At 42.9% G+C, this 22,129-nt stretch overlaps 1 protein-coding gene across 3 annotated transcripts; it reads right to left on the bottom strand.

Annotated features, from left to right (window-relative positions):
- Window positions 1–242: 242 nt before the first annotated feature.
- Window positions 243–21,974, bottom strand: ENTPD5 (ectonucleoside triphosphate diphosphohydrolase 5 (inactive)). Of its 3 annotated transcripts, none has more exons than XM_075712382.1 (14): window positions 21,944–21,974; window positions 16,139–16,416; window positions 14,797–14,876; window positions 12,617–12,760; window positions 12,168–12,243; window positions 11,549–11,584; window positions 10,593–10,681; window positions 7,818–7,897; window positions 6,219–6,280; window positions 4,931–5,032; window positions 3,890–4,030; window positions 3,478–3,534; window positions 1,798–1,913; window positions 243–1,610 (listed from the first exon to the last, which is right to left on the bottom strand). In XM_075712382.1, the coding sequence occupies exons 2-14, from the start codon at window positions 16,353–16,355 to the stop codon at window positions 1,524–1,526; spliced, it is 1,287 nt and encodes a 428-aa protein (XP_075568497.1). In that variant the 5' UTR covers window positions 16,356–16,416; window positions 21,944–21,974; the 3' UTR covers window positions 243–1,523. The 3 variants fall into 3 exon arrangements, with proteins under 3 accessions (XP_075568497.1, XP_075568496.1, XP_075568495.1); XM_075712381.1 differs by lacking the exon at window positions 21,944–21,974 and adding an exon at window positions 19,381–19,492; XM_075712380.1 differs by lacking the exons at window positions 3,890–4,030; window positions 21,944–21,974.
- Between the last annotated feature and the right edge of the window lie 155 nt (window positions 21,975–22,129).

Genomic DNA, 22,129 nt, shown 5'->3' on the forward strand with positions numbered 1-22,129 from the left:
GGACTTCCTCAACAGCTGCAGCCCCTTCACTGGATGTTCCTAAAGCCCTGCTGTATATGTTAAAAATAATTCCAGAGCAATGCAGGGCTGCATGCACCATTTTATGGGTCCAACTCCACTATACTAAATTAAAGAGAAATAAATTTTGAAACAATTTAAAATGAACAAGGGATAAGCGAACAAGGGATAAGAAAGCAAAGCTACTTCTGCTCGTTTTCCTTCTGTTTCTGATGCTAATTCCACTCTCTCCCTATTTTTGTCTGTTAAACAACGGAAAAAAACAACTTGTTTCACCACAGCTCTGCATTCAGAGGAGGTTCTTAAGGACAGCACAGGAAGCGATAAGCCCAGACTTTCAGATGGGAAACCACGCCTTAGACCTCACTCAACAAAATGGGCTGCAGTGTTCTAACAGCTCGCTGGCCCAGCAGGTCTCCCTGGGCTGTGCAATGCCTATTTCCCTTGCGCTAGCACTAGACTTGACTCTTGGGTGAGCTGACTTGACTCAAGTTTGGTGTCGTGAATTGGTTCACCAAAGACCCTGAGGAGCACCAGCATCAGAGGAAGGAAGGCTGTGGGAGTGCCTTGCTGAGAGCAGGGTAACGGAACTGCCCCTCATGGCAAAGCAAGCTATCAGATCAGCCATTTCATCTGACTGCACCCTTAATTTCCTTGTGGGTGTAATGTGAGAAGCATTTCTTTTGGCAGAGGAGTTTAAATAGCTGGCACTGCTGTCTCGTTGTGCCAGCACAACTATGTGTTATGACTACATGCTAAATGAATCAACTTATCAGGTCTGGTAGCCAGATGTACGGTATAGCTGCACAGATTTGTAAAGGGCAGCAAAAAGGAACACAGTCAAGCACACATTCTGCTTAGGAAACGACTGCTGCCTAAAGAAATGCTTGGTAAGTTACAACCTATGTTTTAACCAATACCCTTCCCAAAACCATGCCCAAAAAGTGTGCTTATAGTGGGCCCCTTCCTGAAAGACCGGAGTCGTCTTGCACTGTATTAGCTAAGCTAAGAGCCAGGTACTTGGAATGCTGAGGCTGGCAGCATCTAGAGTTGCTCGCTTTTGTCTGAATGACTGTTGATGCCATCTTTAATTTCTGTATTTAATGTCTCACAAGCAAACTTAAGTTACGGATGTTTAAAATAAAAGGGGGAGGGGAAATCATGTGTCTGTAGTCTACCACCGCGTGCCAGGTACTCTGTGCTTCTAGCAACGGGATGCTATACAAACGTGCTGGTGAAAGCCGGCTTTGAGCCCCTTGCGGATACTCTGCTGGAGTTTAGGCCTTTTGAATTTCAGAAGGCAGCTTCTGGATCATTTATGGCAATCACAATTATACTGCAGCAACTCTCATTATGCACGATGCCAATCCAGGACGAAGATCTGTTCTATAGCTTTGGTCCGTGTTCTGCTCTGTCACCAACTCCAGCTCAACAACGTACCTGGAGATTTCAAATTTGCTTTCTCAGCCTTTCGGAAATGCTGAAGTCCACAGGAGTATCACAGCTCAATAGGTTATTCCCAGAGACTGCAGTAGGTGAAAGGTAGCACCCAGAGTCCAGCTTGTCTCTATGTTGTTCACTTTCTTTGTTAACTATAAAGGAAGAAAAAGAAGTTGTTCCCAACAGTTCTCTAGATTTGTATGTTGCACAGATGACAGCAACTACATGTAATGACCCTGGGAAGACTCAGTACATAATTAGCCAGAAAAATGAATTAATGCATGTTGATTGGCAAGAGAAATTTGGAAGCTGGCTTCGGGATCTAACTGTTCTTCTCACCTGTAAGAGCGTGTTGTCCCTAAATCCAAACCCTTCCTTTAGTAAAGCAGTGATGTAAGTGAGATCCATGCAGAGGAAAGGACTGGCCGAGTTGTACCTCTCCATGTTATCACAGACTAGAGAAGGAAGAAAAAACAAAAAAAGGGATCTCAGCAAAATAAAGGAGCTTTTATCCACTTTATGCATTTGAACTGGCCTCAAGCCAAAGCCTACTAAAACAAGCCACCCGCTTCTATTAATGAGTACATGACACATGGTACATGTTACACAGCTGTTCCATAATGCTGGAAAATAAACCATAGAGTACTTCCAGTTTCTCTTAACTCCATCATAAGTGCATCTTTTATTACAGCAACATAATCCACATAGATCTTGGAAGTCTGAATCTCTGCTCAACTGATAACTGGCAGGGAGTTGGTTATTACTTAGTCTTTCAAGAACACAGCATCATTTGTCTTCCTTGTCTAGTCACCAAGGATGGCTCCGGTAATGGACTCCACCTACTAGGTTGGCAGCTTCTTCTATTTTTTTCCAAACCACGCATATCCAAGGACATGGAAGAGGCTATTGCCCAGCCAACCACTCCCTCACTGCAGCTAAGTCAAGATTCCACAGTAAGGGTGACAGTGACTGGGAAATGGATTTACACTAAGCTGTTGTCTTCTGGACCTACTGTTACTGCCCTGTTCTATAAGCATCAAGTGCGGAGTTCACTTCTTTTTAGAAACTGATAAGCAGCATCCTCCTACTATTGAAACCAGAAAGAAAAAAAATCACAGAATTGATCTCCTGATGCTCTAAAGATAAGTAAATGGTTTGATGGTGTTAGATAACATCTTAGCTGCATCTTTGGAAATAAGCTCTCTCAGTATCCAGGGAAACAAAACAAAACAAACACACTCATACTTTAAAGCCTAATCCCCCTATTCAAAACCATCTGAGTTTCTGGGGAGATTACGTTTAACTGAAAATCATTAGAATTTAGGTCCTATTTTAGAAAAAAGTCAGTCCTGAACTACATAATTAAGCATATTCTGGTGACAAATACAGTCTACTCATCATGATGCGGATGATCACAATACAGAGGTAATGTCTTGCTCTGTAAGCTAAAGTTGTAGCCATCAGTAGCATGGCAAGGTGGGAGCTCTTTTTTTCACAGGAGGAGGTACAAAACTAGAACAAGCACTCAGGAAAAAAGTCAGGGGGAGGGAAAGGAATGCAGAAGAGGCTGTCAGACTTAAAACAACCTCTGCTCTCTCCCTCCATTTTGTTAGAGATTAAAAAGGATTTGTTAGAGATTAAAAAGGATTTAAGGTGACAGACTTACAGAAGTCAGCACTCTCCTAAACTTGGAGTTGCAGTCTGACAGAAGGACCTCTTGATACAGCAAATTCACTTTCTTTTGTACTGACATGTATGAATTATTTCCCTCCTCTCCTGAACAGAACTGTGAAGCTACTAACACTTTGTTTCCCCTCACTGCTCTTCAGTATTTTCTTCTGCAACAGTTACAAGTGTTGACTAATAAAAGCTAAGTAACACCACAGGGAAGGTATAAGTGGAATAAAGGTTAAACAAACTTCTTTTAAAAAGTCAAACTCACGTTATGTACTGCCTATAGACATTAATATTTTTGTTATTTCTCATCCCCACCAGTTTCCCAAGTCTCATGACTATTACCTTCTTTGGCTTTTCTTTCAAAATCTTTCACTTCCAGAACACCTCCCTGTTCATAATCTGAAAAGGAAGAGGTGAGAAAACAGCATCATAGACCTGGAAGCATTTGTGTTCTGTATCGAAGTTGACCCTAGAGTGCAACTCGGTCATGCTGGGCTAGGAGTGAGATTTGTTGGTAACAGAGGACAGAGCTGCAAGTATAACTGGAGCTCAGAGCACAAGTCTCATCTGCTGAACTCTGAACATCAGACTGCACTGATGGACACACGTGCATTCCCTGAGGGCATTTTGTGTATTTCCTCTTTCTCAACACCGTTCCTTTTCCGTACTCCCCATGTCTCCAGCCTACAGGGTTCCTCTGTCTACCTTCCGGCTGACATGCTCACATGTAGTAGATTATCCCAAACCAATTTACCAATTAGGTTGGTGTCAACTGCACGATCATAGTAATAGGAGAAAGCATAGAAGGAACTTCCACGAATCTCGTCTGGTTGGTGCAGTTTCCCTTTGACAACCTTGAGTACTTCCAAGTAGCAAGGCTTGAATCCTGTTTCTCCTGTCAGGACAAACACAGATGGGGTGAGCCAAAGAGGCATATCCAGGAGATAGAACAATCGGTGGCAATAGGATGAAAAAGGGAAGAAGCAGAGATTAAAGCATCAGAAGAGGTGAGAAGAGCTTAGATATCCTTTCCATAATCCAGCATGGCACCTGCATGCAGGCCAGGACTAAATCACCATCACCAAGTGGAACTGGTTAGAGCAGATCATAGCAATATCTGAAAGGTGTGCTGCGCAAACCAGTGTAGGTGCATGAAAAGCTTCCTCCGCATCAGGCAAAACTCCCATTGTTATGTTCTGTGGTCAGCAGAATCTCATTTACATTTGCTACCACCTGCTACATAAAACCTTACTTTCCCTCTCCATCACACTGTAGTTTTATCAATCCACTCTACACACACCAAATCTGCAACTCAGCTCTTGTAAAAACTCACTGTAAAACAAAGCAACATCAGTCACCAAAGGGGTCTGTTCTAGTCACTGATGGCAGCAGCTTCACCCTCAGTATGCAGCATTAGGGACAGTATCTTAAGAAACAGTTCCACAAGTGAGATACACTCGGCCTGCCAGTTATTGTACCCTAACACAGCCAGAGTTTTTGCACTTAGCTCAAAGCCTCAGAAAAAGCTCTCTTATTTGCACAAGTAACTCTTAATATTTCCTATAAAGGTAGCACTTGTAATAAGAGATCACAGAGAGCGATCTCAGAGTACAGAGTGCAGGCCAGCTACTCTTACAGCTTCATATTTTTCTTTGGCTCTGTCAAAAGTCCACACCTATGACTGGGCAGGTATCCTTCATAACCCAAGGTAACTGATGGAGTATTTGTCAAGGAAAACCTCAGATTCTGAAGACAAGACTTATCTTACAAGAAGCAACAAGTCTCCTTAGTTTACCTTCTTTGTTGCCACCATACTGGTATTTCACTCCCCCGAAGTGCCACTCTGCCTCTAGCTGCTTTGGCAAACAAGAACTGCGGAACATTTGTCCATCCACCGCTGGAATGAAACCCGACGGGAGAGTCAGAAAGGATGAAATTTTCACATAGTTATTGATCAATATGCAGAACCAGAAAAGAAGAGGCTGAAAGATCTTCATTAAGGTCTTTAAGCAAAAGTATGGAAATCTGAATTGATGGATGCTGCACAGATTATGAATTAAGGACCAGTCAGCCTGGAAAAAGTTGTGTCCATTTTGTCCTGCAACCTGCAGAGCAGATGGGCTTGTCATTTGTTAATGAGAGATAAATGGTAGAAGGGTATCTGGGTAATGGCTGTTCACCACAGAAAACAAGAGAGGTAATTAACTAAGCACACAGATACACAAACCCTAACAAACAGCAGATAACTGAGATGAACAAAGCAAATGAGCAATGAAGACAAAAACTCCTAAGACACTGATCAATGGCCACTACAGGAGCCACTGAATGTACCCTTGAAGGGTTCAACCAGAAATACTGTAACTGATAAGAAGAAAACATGATTATTGTGGCCAGCACAGATCTCACAGAAAAAGCAAACTTCTTACAGAATGCTTGAGGGGGACTGTGGGACTGTGCAAAATTTACTAGGGGATGTTTAAGGGAAGGCTCAAAGGCAGGGAAAGGGGGAACCACGGGATCAGGGAAGCGCAAGTGTGGGAAAATGGAGGGGACAATAAAAGAAGGAAAGACTCAGGAATGTGAGTATGCATTCAGATTAGCGAGTGAAGAGTGTGTGTGATATGCTCGTGGACTTCAAGCTAGACTAGTCAATGAATACAACAGGAGGTCCGGGGGAACACAGCGGGCCAGGCAGACACCAGAGACCTATAAAGTGGGTTTGGCCTAAGCAGCAGTCCTTAGGAAAAGGATCTATTCATGCTGCTTGTGTTTCTGTGGATGCTTGTAAAGCTGCGCGTTTGTGGCTGGCCACGTCTGTATGGTGTTTGTATGTTCCCAATGTGTGCATTTCTGGAATTTGCACTCAGTCTCACTGCTGGCTGAACCTGGAAAATAGGGAAAAGCAGCTGTCTCACAAGACAACTCCTTAACAAGCAGTAGCCTGTTTCCAGACAGATCTATACCAGCAAAAACACAGAAAAGCACAAGATACAGAAATGAAGACACGGGAAATGGGCTGCTGACATAAGACTAAGTCTAACCATTTCTTCAAAAATCTTGGATGTTTTATCATATGAACATACCTTCCATATTCAAAGCTCCAAGTGTGGCTAGTCTGGCGGCTTTTAGTCCAAACCCCAAATAGCTGCAAACAGCAAAGACAGACATTACAGTTTTAATTCTTGCACATCTGGTATGCTTCACCCTTAGCCTCTTCCTAAATCCTGGAACACCCAAACCAAACTTCCTTCCTCTGCTTCCCACAAGTCTCCCCTCTCTAAAACAGAGTTCCCTTTGCCAGAACAATTCCAAGTACCAAAAGAGTGACACAAACCCAAGAATTACGAAGAACTGTAAAATGAGTAAATCTGAAACGGCAGAAAGTGGTTAGAGCTGATGTGACATTTCTACAAGACATTCATGAAAAGCAAAAATGCAGTCTTAAAAACGAGGGAGAAAGAAGTGTATGTGAGGAGTGCATGGGGAATAGGGTGGCCATTCTTATGCCACCCACATAAGACTACGTGCTCTTAGGGCAGAACTAATAGAACTGCAGAACCTCCCACTAAATAGGGAGTGTGCCTTTGTGTGAAATTCACCTCTGTTTGACTCCACAGATTACCGCTATACTCATTACAAGCTAGGATGTGAACAACATTTATGAGAATGTCATTACATGTTGCTGGCTTCAGCAGCACAGCTAGATTAAAAACCTGTTGGCCTTTCATTCCCACCTCTATGTTTGGCTACTTACCTCTTTAGTCATCTCAATACAAACATTTACAGAATAATCAGAGTTCAACTAACCTCCAGCTCCCTCATTTTTTAGGAGATGGTTTTCAGTCCCAGTTATTTTAACTGATCTTATAGACTGTATTGGTGAATACAGCAATCAGTTACATCAGTAAATGTAAGCAGTAGGAGAGGAGGACTATTAAACCAGCTTTGCTGTCAAGTAAGCATATTCTGTAACTGATGAGATGATAATCTTCACCCCCCTAGTAACGGGCTGAGACCAACTGTCTATTATACATGGTCGAGTTCTCATTGGACTGTAAGTCATGCAGGTAAACTCTCTGGATTTCACTGCAGACATCTCAGAAACTTGTTAGCTTAATGCATTAAGCACAATTATATTATTTCAGGCCAAGTATCCCCTCCAATTGGTTCAAGAATCTGTTGTGCTCCATGGTCTGTATCAGCTGCCTGTGATTGCCTCTCTTTGGTTTACATCAGTCTAGGTTTTACTTTTTGTCCAGTTGCTGATGAGATGTGCCATTTCGAACTAAGCACTAAGAAGGAAAAAGTGTCAGGAAGGTTCTCTTTCCAAGCCTCTGACCAGGTTTAATTCTACTGGCATGATATCCACCTTTCTGCGTGGTCCAGAATATTTGGCTTGAATCCAGTAAAAAGAATTCTTCTCCTTAAATATTGCAACTCATAATGCTTCCTCTTCATTTGACAGACTAATATTCCCTTGTAGTGATATTATCCATGATCCTGGAACATTTCCAGTCAACTAATGTCATGTTCAACTAATGTTTCAAGCAGGTAAAAAAACTAGTAAAAAAGTCATGGTCCCTACAGCTGGTAACAGGATGACATGGCCATTTGTGGTTAGCTTAGGACCTGCAGAAAGACTGATTTTCCCAGCAGAGACAAGCAGCCTTGTTGCTCCTCACCTGTGAGTATAGAGCTTGTAGGTGCTGTTAAACATTTCAAATGAGGTAAGAAAATCTCCAGGGGTTTCCTTCAAAGTTTCCTAAAAGTTAAGTAAAAGAAGAAATCTTTTAGTTTCTATTATGCAATAAAAAATAACCAGTTTCTAAGTAATATCACAGATATACCCATAGGGTTTACTGCATACTCATCTGATCTGCTTTGAAAACAAAGAACAGTTTTCCAATGGTGCCCACTGCTGTAGTATCTGTAGCTTTTAACACTGAGTTTATTCATGTGCATCTTTGTGTTACTTCAGCATATAATAGGGAAGCACAACAGATCAGGATGAAAATACTTTCTAATTCAGGATATCTGAACTTTTCAGAGTACTTACATGCTAGTCTGTATATATAGTCCCCTTCGAAATCAGCTGCACTAGAAGCGCTATGAACTTTTGCAAGTCAGGCTAGACATCTCAATTCAGGAACTCAGAAGAATTAAAAATGCAAAGGAAAGTATAGGCCACGTTTTCACCATGTTAAATGTCATGCTGATACTCAAGGAAACACTGTGACCACTCGCTCCCTGTCTTAGGGCTGCTTTACCTCCTGGTCTAAGTACTTTCCTCTAAATTAATCTGTTGTTTCACCACTCCCAGTTTTCTTCTTTTCAGTCTTCCCTCTGTGCGCACCTCTGCCCCACAGGTACACAGCCCCTGCCTTCTTGCCAGACTAACTGTCATATTCTTGTAAATCTGAACCAGTTCAGGGCTCATTTGCTGCTCCTTTGTTTACAGTCCCTGAGATCTCAATCCCAGTTTCTGTCTTTCCTCTTCTAGCGACCTCTTTCTCCCATCCCTTCTTGGCCCTGTGCATTCATATCAGACACCCTGTTACTCTGGGCCAAGCAGCAGAATCTCAGGGAGGACTGAAGCTCCCTGTAGTTACCATTCAAGCAAGCATATACAGCAAAAATAACCCAGATCTGGAATGGCAGAGTCCTAGACAGAAGCCTACTTGAAGCTGAAAGAGATTTGCCAGTATTCAGCTTGAGTTTCTCCTGAACAAATACAACCTGAAATTTGTTTTGGGCCTCAGGTAGATTTTAATTGGAATGGCAGTCACATCCTTGACCCAACACACCCAGGCCCTGCCACATTTTGAGTTCTATTCCTAAACCTCACATCACAAAAACTTTTAAAGAGGAGAAATCCTGAAAAAAAAGAAATTGCTTGGAGAAAACAACTGGCTTTTTTCATGCCTTAATTTCACAAAAATGTAGAAATCCTCAGACCCCTCCCCAGTGAGGCCGGCACCAGACAGACAATTTCATAATTATTACGATTGGTTTTCAATTGCTTATCACTTTGGCAATAACACCATGAGAAGCATAACACTAACTTAAAAACAGCTCCATGCAGTTACTATTGTTATGTCCTCTATTTGCTTGTAATCTATATTTCATTAACAAATCCTTAACTATTAGAGTATTTTGTTCAAAATGCATACAAGAGCAAACATGTGACTGCCTCATATTGCAGGAAGGGAAAAAAAGGCCCTCTGCTAATCAAAGGGGGAAATCCCTGCTAATTCCATCAGATGGGAAAAACTCTTCAGAAACATACTGAGCTATGTGTGTGCATTTTTGTATGAACTTGACAATACAGGTGAGAAGCAGACATAGCGCATAAGCAGGCAACATGAACGTTGCATTCCACACTGCCCTATGAATTCACACCATTGGTCCTGGTCAGTAGCAAACCCTTGAGGCATTTTCCTGCATCTAAGGAGTATCCTGAGCTGCAGTTCAGCCTACTTCACAGCTCTATTCTCCAAAACCCTGACAAGCAACACCCTTTCCTGTTGGTCCAGTGCTCACTTCAGCAGGGGTTATCAACATGAAACAGAGGGCAAGCCCAGAGTACTTGAGGTTTTGCTGAACAGGGTAAGGTTGCACGTCATGTTTCAACCCACCATTGCAGAATTAAAATATGCTGATATGAAAACCATGTGTTTTGTGGTCCCCAAACACCCTTTGAGAATCTCAATTTCTGTAAACAAAAAAATGTGAAACAAAGGACTCCTTCAGAAAGAGGGACAAAACCAACTTCACAGTATCAAGGTACAGAATGCTATAGTGCCCTTCCAATACCCATGTAATTTTCCCATGCAAAATTTAGACTTGGGTCCCAGTTGAAACTGTTTCTAAAGAGCTACAGAATTCCTGACAAATCCAGCAGAGATGGACTGAGGGGCAGAGAGGGTAATTCTCAAAGAAAAATAGAAGAAATGGATAAGAAAGCAAAGAGGGATTAGCTGTGCTATTATAAAAGATGTTTGCCCCATGAGACACCCCCTTCCAAAATTTAGTAAGGATCTGCTATCAGACTGGAATGGGGGCGGGGGAGGGGAGGGAAGATAGCTCAGAGCAGACCCTAAATTTCTTGTAATATGCAAGAATACTCCCTGGAAATGTTCTACATTTATTAAATAAAAAATAATAGTCTGCATTAATAGGGCTTTCCCAGCCCGGGCCTAGAAAACAAAAGCTGTTTCTCTTTGGTTTTACCCATTTGCTTTCTTTCTTTTTTCTTCCTTGTGATCCAGGCTCCTTTGTTTGCAAGTGCCTATCAGCCAACTGCTGATGTCAAAGGGAACAGAAATACAGATGTTCTGTACACCACAGATATTCTGCTTGTGCCAGTGCTGACAAAATGATATCGGAAAGCACAGCAGTGCTCAGGTCTCTCCACCGGCCCTGCAGTCCCAACCCATGCACTTTTAACCACTCCTCACCTCAAACCGTGGCAGGAATGTGATTTGGGTTGAGGCTCCTCCCAAGTCCAGAGTCCCAACAGTATGCTGGTTCTGGCCAGACAGCTGCCCTGCAAACAACATCATGCTCAGAACAGCCCCAAGTGCAAAATACTGCAGGCATGTTCAGGCAGCCACCAAGTTATCACATTATCACAGCAATACAGGAGGGCTGACCTGGCCTTCAAAGACAAAAAACATCACAGAGAAAAGGTAGGCAAACAGAAGCTATTACGAAAAGATTCATAGGACTTTCTTCCTTGATTCCAATTTCACCTCCAAAGAGACAAAAGCAGATAAGTCTCTGGGTATCCAGCAAAAGCTGAAAGTAAGAGACAAAATATCTCCCGCAGAAGACTGTCAGGGAGAGTAGGTAAGTTCTGTAACCACCATATAGTGGTCAAGAGCAGTAGGAGAGGAAGGATAGTAAGAACAGAGCTGGCTTATCATTTCTCTTCACCCACAGCAGCTTTTTTGCTTGCTCATATACCTACTAGAGTACTGATTTTCTTTTCACTAGATTGCATTCCCAGAACTTCTTAGAGCCAGTAGGGCTAAAGCACCAGTGTGTTCCCTGTTACACCATCTTAGTTGCATAGTTCACGCTGGGATGAAGAATATTGTAAAACCTTGTTTCCCACCTTCTAACTGGTTAGCAGTACCACTCCCCTACGTACATTACAGAAACCAGCTTGCCAGTGCCTCCCAGTCCTGAGTAAATCCTGGCACCTTCTCGATTAAGATGCCTCCTTCTTACTACAGGTGTGGCTCACCCTCTGGAACACAGTCTGCCCAAGACAATCAACTGCTTTAGCACTGGTGTCACAGTGGGGAGGAAAAGCAGGATATGACAACCAAGGCAGAGGAACTTGGGGTGATCACCTCCACAGAAGAGACTCAAGTTCGTATTTAGAGAGAAGTTATACAGAATTAACTACCTGTCAAAAAGTTCACAGTGATCCAGGCTAAAATTCCTGCAAAGAGTGAAAAAGGAAAAAAAAAGTTACCACTGAGTACTCCCACAACCTCCTGCCCATGCTTACGACCTTTCCACATGTTATTTATTTGCCTGGAAATCATTACTAACTTAACATAACTGCCCCATACTTCAGAGATTAATTCAAACTTATAATTAAGTCATATGATGCATTATTGATTTATTAAAATCTCATAAGCTGGCATAGGTAGAACATTTGTAAAGTCCATGCAACTGCAGCGTGCACAAATCACGTCTATTATCTGAACAATATGCAAAGAAGTAACGAGCTGACACAATGCACAAGTTTCTTTGGGCACTTTCCCCGCCCCAGCATTTCAATTCCTAATCTGAAAACTGCATACACACCCCTCTGTTTTAATGTTGTGGTTTCTGTAATCACACTGCAGACATGGTGGCAACCAAAACACAAACAACTCCTCTGACTCCAGCGGCTTGCTTGACACTGGCATGATTCTCACCCAAACACAGGCAAACATGTGACAGTAGAAGAGGTGGGACTTTTAAATAAACCTTGGCAGGCTACACTGTGCTCTGTTATTCCTCCTTCTAAAACGTACCTTCATAAGACCCGTCCATGATGCTAACACTGTCCTCTGGAACAAGAAATGGTGATTCCTCAAAGACTTCTCTCACCTGAAGAAAGAAATAATGATTAGATTCCTTGGTCTTAAGAGTTTTGTTCTGGTGGTGACAGAGGAAGTTTTCTTTTTCACAGCAGCATAAAATAAGACAAGTGTGTGGAGTAGACAAAATTCTTCTTTCAAGGGCCAGGAAAGAAAGAAAGAAGTATTGTAGGTCTCTCTTCCCATGCCTTCTGTCCACATCAAGACAGAAGATTTCAGGACCATACAAGAAAGTCTATGAAGTCTGTGAGTTTCATACTATCATGGGATTACAGTCACTTTTCACATCTGAAATTCTCTTATGCTAAATAGAATGGAGAACCAAGTCATGAAAGACGAAACAGGAGAGCAATACTAGTGCATCCAAAAGGTCTTAGTATTACCTCTAAAAGCAGAGCCTGAGCTTTCTCCTCCGACAGCAAGCGCAGTCCAGCTGTGGCTTTTAACACTACTGGGGTCGTCTTCCAGAGGTGAGGTGGCACAGCATCTATGGCCGTGTCCAGCAATCTTTTGACGGTTTCAGCACCCTAAAAGGGAAAAGACATTGTTTTCCTTACGGTTTCTTTCTACAGGCCATCAGAAAATAGGCCTCCCAATTCCCCCTCCACACTAGTGAAACCAATATTCAATAGCAGAAGATACCTCACCCACACCCAAGATAAGGACAAAAACTGTGCTAGACACCTCATAAGAACCTTACAGAGAATGTCTGCATTGGAAGGATGAGTGTATTCAGAGATATATCTCAGGCGCGAGAAATGTCATTGTTTGTGGAAAGTATTATTTGAAAGGATGGAAGGCGGCGAGGGAACTGAGTATCTGACAAACCTAGACATCTTGCAGTATGATGAAACTAAATGGTACAATTACTGACTGAAGCTGCAAAGGTCAGGAGGAATGTCTGTAGATTTCACTCAATGCAATGCAAGAATTCCAAGTGTGTCCATAACAAGTAGTGTAATTAAAATGCCAGCTGTAGAATGGTTACCACACGGGGTACAGGCATCACTGCTGGGCTCTCAATTATTTACACTGCTCTAACAATTACAGTTTGGCATTAGCAATAAACATGCTCCTATGAAACGTCTAGAAATTTCTTTTGGGGTGAATTCTTCTCCTCTCCTACCCAACAAATAAGACAATTCAGTGACATAATGGGAGATCTCATCAAAGTTTAAACAAAATCCAAAAGCCATTCACTTTTCCATAAAGTTTCTCACTCAAATTCCTGTAGCACTGAATGCAACTGAGCAAACTGAGAAACCTGAAACTCCCCCTGTGCTAGCCCCCAACTCCAGGACTGCTAAGGCACCCAAGGCAGAGTAGCTAATCTATCCTTTCTCTGGCACTTCCTTCAGCTTGTGAAAGAGCTTACTGTCAGCACAAGGGATCTGGAAAATGGCAGCTTACTTCAGGACCGGCCCTGTGTATCACAGCAACAGGATTATTTTAGCACGCTCTGCTCTGTTGCTCATTTCTGACTCCTGATCCAATAGAGCAGCACGGAACAAGTGTACTGTGCATAAATTTACGACCACCCCCATTTGAAAATAAAGAGGATTGCACGTAACTTCAATTTCTTACTAAAATAATAAATTTATATGTTAATTAATAAATCTGATCGTGGAAGATGGAACTGTCCAACTGTGTTTTGAAAAACTCTGTATATATGAACAAAACAACAAAAGTCCTGAGACAGTAGAAGAGTAACTGCCTGTACCTAAATCATTGTTTAGCTAAAACTGTGATCAAATATTTGAACTGAGCATGGCTGTAGCAAGTCCTACATACCACTAAGCACTGGCTTCCAAGCCATGGTTCCAAATATAACAGGAAAGAATCAAAACAAAGAAACTACTGGAAGTCTGATGACAGAAGCAGAGAATACACTTAGAGAAATATTAAGGCCTGACTTAACCTAAGTGTGTATTCTTCCCCTTCTCCCTAACATTAAAAAAAAAAAGAACTTTTGTAGATCTGACTACACACACAAAAATATTTAAATGTTTTTAGGAGTCAGAGAAATGAACCCTCTTTGCTTGTCAGTGTAACGTGACTAAAAAAGAAAACCCCTGCAGTCTTATGCCCTTACTTCTAAACCAGACAAATCAAAATAAAATATGCCCACTTTGAACTGTGACCTGCACTGAAAATTTCAACCAAAAGGAAAAACTGAGAAAATTATTAGTAAATGAGACAGGAGTATATATTTACATGTATTTGGCATAGCTATAGGGGAAATAAACATTGAATATGGATGCTGCTAGAGCCAAAAATCACTTTGTCTTTGAAGTTCTCAAAGGCATATAGTCTAGTTACATATAGCATTTACACGATTAATTAAGCCATTGTTCCATTGATTAAATATGTAAAACAACAGCTCTCATTTCACTGTGTAGTAATTAACTCGCAGAAATAGAGCAACAGGTTTAGAGAGCCAGCAGGAGAACCTTTACACTTTTTCTTGACTCTACCATCACAATTAGTAATACTTGAACTGCTTGGTAGGGTCCAACTGATATTAGTGGAAGCAAGACCAGCTCGGAGGGAATGAAGGCCTTACCTTTTGAGGCTGATCAGCATATGCAGAAAGACCTGGCTTCACAGACTCAAAGATTTCCCCTTCCAACTCTGGAAGGTTTTCTGCACAAACAAAACATTACATGAAACAGTCAACAACTCGAGCCTTTTTTCTTTAGTTTCAAAAAGGTTGCCTGCAACCCCTCTAAAAATTACTATCCTTGATTTCCCCTTGCAAACAATACTATTCCCCTCCTAAAACAAGGACTGCTCCTTCACTTCAGGAATATATTTAACAGAATGTTGCCCTTGTATCCTCCAAGTTCACAAAAAATTTATTAAGAACACATTGTTATAATTAGAAGTATGTTCATTTCGCATTTGTGAACTGCAATGAGTTATAGCAATGTAGTATGACTGTTGCCTAATCTTAACAAAATTTCTTTCCCTTTCTGTCCCCAAGCTAATTGTGAAATACTAATTCATATTAAGACACACAGAGTCAACTCCTGACTATTCTTAGGTGATTCATCCAACTCACAAACACAGAACAGAGCTGAACTGGGCTCAAGCACTGGGCTGCAAAGCCAAACAAGTGTGACCATTGCTCCCAGAGCACCTTGGGTCTAGAAGCTATCCCCAAATATTGCACATTACAAGTCAGGCTGAGTCCACCAGAGCTGGACATTATACCAGTCCTTCCAAACTAAGTTTGAAATCATGTGAAGAAGCCACATAGGTGCTATGCGTGGCCCTGAAGAGCCTATTAGCCAAGTCCCATCAATGAGCCTTCAACCTTTGCAAATTTGCTGGCTCACTGTACCCGAGCTAGTTCACCCTCTTGAATCCTGTTGCATGTGCAGCCAACTTGGGTACCTCTGCACTGTGTCAGAAGCAGATAGCCTGCAGGGTGGTGCTTCTGCACACAGGAGTTCTCCTAGAAATGGCTCAGACCTTCGGTGCATATTATAACTCTTTACTGATTTCAATTTGTTACAAAACTGACACATAAACATATGCAGAATTTAAGTATCTCTTCATATAATTCAAGGTATCATGCAACTTGACAAAAACAGCATAAGCCTCTTTCCAACTCAGTGAGACATTCCTTTAAACAGCCACATAGATGAAAACCTTTGGAAATTCAGAACTTTCCAGCATACCCAGAATTGAACCTCTGGGTTTCAAAAGATCTACAAAAATGGTATTTCACAGCAAAACACCACCACAAATGGACAATAATCATCTGCCAGAGGACCACTTGAAGAACAAACCGGAGAAATCTTCAGTTGTTCCCAAATGCTGTGTGGGGAAAAAACCCTCTTTGGGGAAGTTGGAACCTAAGTCAACATACTCCAAGTGCACAGACTGACACGGGGTCTTACCTGGGCTCTTCTGCACAAAGGTGTAAATGTGAATCCGAGTTCCAGTACTTCCTGCATCAAACATTATGCCATAAAAAGTGTTGGCTTTGGCATTTATAGGGCACATGTTAGGTGGAAAGAAAACCTGAAACCACATGTCCCTGTTTGAATGGGAAAGAACAAAGGACAAAGAGGAAAATGCCAATGCTAGAAGGATGGGAAGTCTGGAAAATGCCATCTTGCCAGGACCCCTTGAGGCAGTCAAGCCTGGATCAGCAATCACAGAGCTGCGGTAGGTCCTGTAGAGAAAAAAGCAGGAATGGAAATTACCAAGAGCCCTCTCCCTAAAAAGTGTGCTGGGGGGGGCAGGGGGGAATCTGTCTGTACATATATATTCTACCCTTTGGATGCTTTTCAACACCTCATCCAAAAGATGTGATTTACTGTACTTAGTGCTACACCTGCATCTAAGTGATTTGTTCTTTCAGAGTAAAGGTTTCTCCACTTCCCAAATGCAGAAGAGTTCAAGTAATTTGCTTCCCAGTATTTCTAGTTTTGAATTTATTTAGACAATTCTTTCCTCTGATTTGGCTTGAAGGTTCTCAACATTTAGAGTCCCCAGAATCTCCAAAAAGCCCAAATGTTATCTGAAAAGAAGCATCACCAAAGGGGAGCTCAGGGCAGAACTGCTTTGCCCTAACATTTACGGACTTGAGATGCTGTGGCAGAACACAAGTGTTATTCAGAGTCACAAACAAAGAGAATTTCATCTAAGGCTAAGAACAGCTGCTGGGAGAGATCAGCGCACAGAGAGAGTGAATACATATCCTTCCAGCAGCATCCTCATCCCCAAGAAAAGCCTGTGCTGCACAAGAGGGACTGGACTGTAAGGTGCACCTGGGCTCTGCCTTTCAGTATTTTTCATACTTTTTCTTTCTGTCTTCATTTTGGTTTTTCATCATTTTCTCCTGACACGGTTTTCATTTTCACAATTACCAAAAAACCCAACAAAACCCCATCACACTCTCACATCTAGGCCAGTTGCCCTGAACACTCAGGTTGCTTACACAGCTTCTAACAATAGCTTCTATAAGCCAAGGCCCCAAAGTTGTGCGATGCAGTCTTGGATCGAGATACAGCTACACCTCCTCTCTGTTAGCACGTATCTCTTTGCACATATTTTTCCTAAGAAATGCTAATAAAGGAAAGACATAGGCACAGAAATGATAGGGTTCATTAGGTGCCCAGGCAAAAAGGAGGATGATATATAGCTATCTTTGTTATATGCTCTTTTCTGCTGTTAAAATGCAAGTGGTCAGATGCCCCACCATATGCAGTATTGCCTGCACTGATATACACACAGAGCACTCAGCATACAGAAGGTGCAAACAGCTCCTTATCATTCTCCAGATGCTTGGCAACACATCCGTCTGCCCACAGCACTGAATATTCTACTCCATACATCTGTTCATCTGCTCTGCCCAAGACCCTCACCCATCTCTAGCCCTTACATTTCATTGTCTTTTAGTAGTCTGCTCAGCCCCACTATCTTAATTCTCTTGAAATCTTTATTTGATGTCTCTATCCTACATTTATTCATTCCTAATCCTAATCTCTCTCCTTTCCTTTCTACGTGAACCTGACACAGCTGCTATTCCCACACACCTTTCTCCCACACCCAAAGAACTCACTTACCTTCCACTACCTTCTATCCCAGATTTAGCCCTTGTATGACTTTTATTATTTCCATTCTTCACCTTTGTCCCCAGTTACAGCAAAGTGGGATTAACTTTTACCCATTCTCAGTAAACAACGTCACATTGGGCCATTCCTCGAGTGCTTCTCTAACTCACTCAAGCATTCAGCTATCTCTAGGGCAAACCAAATGCACAGCCCACTGCAGAAGGGTAACCTTGCCTGTATTCTGTGACCTTTATTTGTGTCCTCCTGTTCCTAGCAAACGCAGAGCACTGCAGGCAGAACCACAAGCTCTTGACCCACTCTGCCTTAGAAGCACATTCTGACAAGAAGAAGAAGTGACTTCAGAATTCCACCAACAGGCAACAGCCCTGGCCACCCTCTGTGACAGATCAACTCCAACTGTAGTAGTTTCTAAAGCATTCAAATTTTATGTGGAAATGAGTAAAAAGTTAGTTCTAACTTGTAACAACTTAGAAGTCCTATCCTGAACAGTTACTGAAAAGCACTGTGCCATTTGGCAGCATCACAGCTACGCATTTGTACTAAGATGCAGATGGCATTACCCACATTTGCTTCATCACAGCAAGGTCTACTGAAAATCCAAGAAGCTGCACTGTTTTAACAGAACATAAGCCGTATTAACGAGTACTACCTTCCAGGTGGTCAAAAGAGGTGTTGTTATTCGCATGCAATGTAAGGATTTTCCTTACTGAACAATCACAAATACAACCCAAGCACCTGCCTTGAGAACAAACTCCAGAGTCCTACTACAAACAGCACATGTGACACTTACGCAAACCCCAGAATCTCCGATGATCCGAAAATACCTGAGCAACTGCCATCATTAACACATACTTTTCTTGCCACATCCACTAGTGGATGAGCCTTAGCCTCCCATGAAACATTCCCTCACTAAGCTTCTCTTCTCTATCCCTTCTCAGACATCCACCACCATTTCACACTTTCCATTCTCTACTTCTCCCCTTTTTTCCTTTCTACCTTTCCACCAAAAAAAAAAAAAAAAAACCAACAACCTTGGGATTTTATTTTTCTCCACCCTCATTAAGAATGAAAAAAGCACATCAAGCGTCTTTTGATGAGTGGTGCAGACCATTTAACCAAGCGCACTAGCAAAACAGTGTCCACATGAAACATGAAAATAGATGAGGTGAGTAAGAAATCAGAGACAAGAGAGGGAAATGGGCAGAGCATAACAGAAATGGCAATGGAAAAGGAATTTGGAAAGAGAGGGTCAGAAGAAAGAATGGAAGAAAAAATTTAGGCTAGAGATAGATAAGAGATTAGTTACTGAGAAGGAAAAATATTTCCAGAAGAGTTCCTCTCAAGCAACTTAAAAACGTAGCTGCCATCAGAATACAACAGGATGGATAAAATGAACAACAAACAGAAAGGAGAAAACAAAGTAACAGTACTATAAGCACAAGTTCATTAACATAAACAAGCAGGTAAAATGCACAGATCACCATCAGTAGGCTCCAGTTACTGCCTTTATAAATGAGCAGCAATAATCAACATCAATTGTGAATATGTTAGGCACACACCTGAAGCAGGATGGAAGCAACAGGTATTCCACTCCAGAGATTCCTAACGAAAACCACTTGGGAGTGCTGTGACAAGAGACACTGCGGCTGCACTTTTTTTCTTCACCTTTGCTTTCAGCTAGTAGGAGTGGACTATGTATCAGGCAAATTTATAAGGTCATGGAGGCACATAAAATATCATTCAAGTTGCTTTATTCAAATTTGAGTTTATCATTGTTCAATACAAGCAGTGAAACATACTCAGGTAATTACACAGGACAAATTTCAAGAAGTTGAAAGTTAACTGAGTTCAACAAGTTAGTAAAACATTTACACAAACATTACAGTTGACCTCAACAGCACTGGCCTGAATCCAGTGACACAAGGTAGAACGCTCATTTCCCAACACAGAGAAACACATGTAAGTATCATCTGTATAAGGCAGATTTTAGATACTAAGCCAAAAAGTTCAAGCACATCCAATATACAGATTTGGGAGCTACACAGACTGTATGATCCAAAAATACTGGGATGCTGCATAGACTGCCAAGACTGAAAGCATGAATAGGAAGGAAAAAAAAAAAAAAACCAAACCCCAAACCCAAAACAAAAAACCTCAACCAAACTCTCCCTAAACAATAAAAGTAAAACCAGTGCCAGAATAATAAGAATAAAAATTAAAACAGCAAAACACAACCTTACTTAGAGTTTGGCATACACAGAAACACTGGTAATTTTCAAGACAAGAAAGTCTCACCCACATTCTTGAATATTTCTGACAAAAGAACATGCAAAATCCAAACCACAGCAACAGAGGCATCTCCCTGTAAAAAGGAGTCTGTCTGATCTGAGGGGAAGGAAAAGCAGTGTACCTGACATAGACAAGAATTTCCCTCCTGCTTCCTAAAATACTATTGGGAAATACTTGGATATAGAGAGAAATATTAGAAAACAATCAGGAACATTTAGAGACATAAATATTTAGGCAAATATTTTAGGAAACAAAATAGACAAATCATGTCATTCAATTCATATTGTTATTTATTGCTCAAGCACACCAAAAATCATTCCGGACGGAAGGTCTATTTTCTGCACTAAAACAATAACTAAATCTATTTCCCAGATGAGCAGCTTCTACACTTAATACTCATGACTAGACAAATACATTTTTGCCTTTTTTTTTTTTTTTTACAGAAAGAAGAAGTCATTACATTTTTTGTACACTTACTTTTATCTAGTAAAAAAAATGCTTTCTTGGATCATTTTGACAAAAATGTAAGCTTCTTGAAGGTACGCAGTTTAAAAATCACCACAGAAAGAAAAACTGAATTCATTGGCAAAACTTCCCAGCATTTCCACAAAGATAATGGCACAATTTTCTTTGTACACATACATTTGGGGTAAACTTCTGGATCTAGAGCTTTAAACGCTAGAAAAAATTAGAACCAACTCACAAACACGCCTTATCAGCAGTTTTAATCTTCCTTTGCCCCGTACTGAGGCTCCAAATATGTATTATTTATTTATTCTCATTTCTGGCCAAGTGAATTTTCAATTTTCCTATTTAATTAGACTGAGGCAGCTTTCCAAGAGACGGCTGTGTTAGTCTCACCCTCCTGCAGCGTGTTAGGCAGTGTCCCTTTACAACTTTGCATACCTGCGGGGGCTGTAAATAATGTCTTTTATTGCACCAACCGGTATTCTCGGGAAACAGATTTTGGGTGCAGAGAGGTTTTTGGGTGCAGAGGGCTTCTGCTTCACTCTACGCTCGGGGAGAAGGAACTCCAGTGCAAATTTCAGCACGACGCTACTAGTCGCGCTCCTCGAAAGCATTCACCGGAGCTTCCCCAAAAGTAACCTGGAGACGGGCACCCTAACACCCCTTCTCCAAACCTAACTCCCGGGAGGGCTGTAGGGGTTGTTTTTTTTAACTTCTTTACACCTCAGCGCCAAAGCATTATTCCTTTCTCCGCGTCAAGCAGCCGCAATCTAAACCCTCACACCGAACACGCCTAAAAAAATTGCCCGACCGTCATTCTCTCTCCTCACGCAAAAGCCCCCGCGGTTCCCCACGCTGCGCCCGCCGCCGGCGAGCGCGGCCCTCGGCATCCCGCGGCTCTCCCCCCGCAGCCGGCACCGGCAACGCCAAGCCGAAACACCGGCAGAAACGCCGATTTCTCCCTCAGTACCCACCCGCGGCCGCCACTCGATCAAGACAGCGCGTCCTTCTGCCCGCCCCGGGCGGCGGCGAAGTAACGGAAACGCCGCTCCCTGACGCCGCCCCGCCGCCGCACCCCAGCGGAGCTCGCTCCCTCCCGGGGCGCCGGGAGCAGGCACAGGCCGGGCCGGGCCGGGCCAGGCGGGCCGGGGGGTCACCCAGCCCCGGAGCGGCTCTCTGCCCGCTCCCCTGCGCGCCCGGCAGGACGGCGGCAGGCCCCAGGCTCCCGATCCCGGCGCCGCCGGCACAGGGCAGCGGGCAGGGGCGCGGTTTCCATGGCGGCGCGGCGCCGTCACACACCTCCCTCCCTCCCTCCCTCCCTCCCCTTCCCCCCCCCCGCGCCCCCGCCGCCGCGCGCGCGCTCACCGGTGGCTCGCGGCGCTGGCGGCGCCACATCTCGCCGGTCCTGCGCGTCACGTCGGGGCGCCCGCGTGACGCGCCCGTCGCGCGAGTTGCGCGTGGCGGGGACGGCGCCTTCCGGTTTCCATGGGAACAGGCCGCCGCGCGCCCCTGGCTCCGGCGGTCGCGGCTGTTGGGGGGGGGGGGGGGGAG

This window comes from Pelecanus crispus, chromosome 6 (assembly GCF_030463565.1).
Source record: "Pelecanus crispus isolate bPelCri1 chromosome 6, bPelCri1.pri, whole genome shotgun sequence".
Classification (NCBI taxonomy): domain Eukaryota; kingdom Metazoa; phylum Chordata; class Aves; order Pelecaniformes; family Pelecanidae; genus Pelecanus; species Pelecanus crispus.

Coding starts and splice junctions, on each gene's coding strand:
- ENTPD5 (XM_075712382.1), bottom strand. CDS start 16,355: ATGGCATTTTCCAGACTTCCCATCCTTCTAGCATTGGCATTTTCCTCT. Junction 7,898..10,592: donor CATTCCTGCCACGGTTTGAG/GTGAGGAGTGGT, acceptor CTTAACTTTTAG/GAAACTTTGAAGGAAACCCC. Junction 5,033..6,218: donor TGGAGCTTTGAATATGGAAG/GTATGTTCATAT, acceptor GTTTCATTCCAG/CGGTGGATGGACAAATGTTC.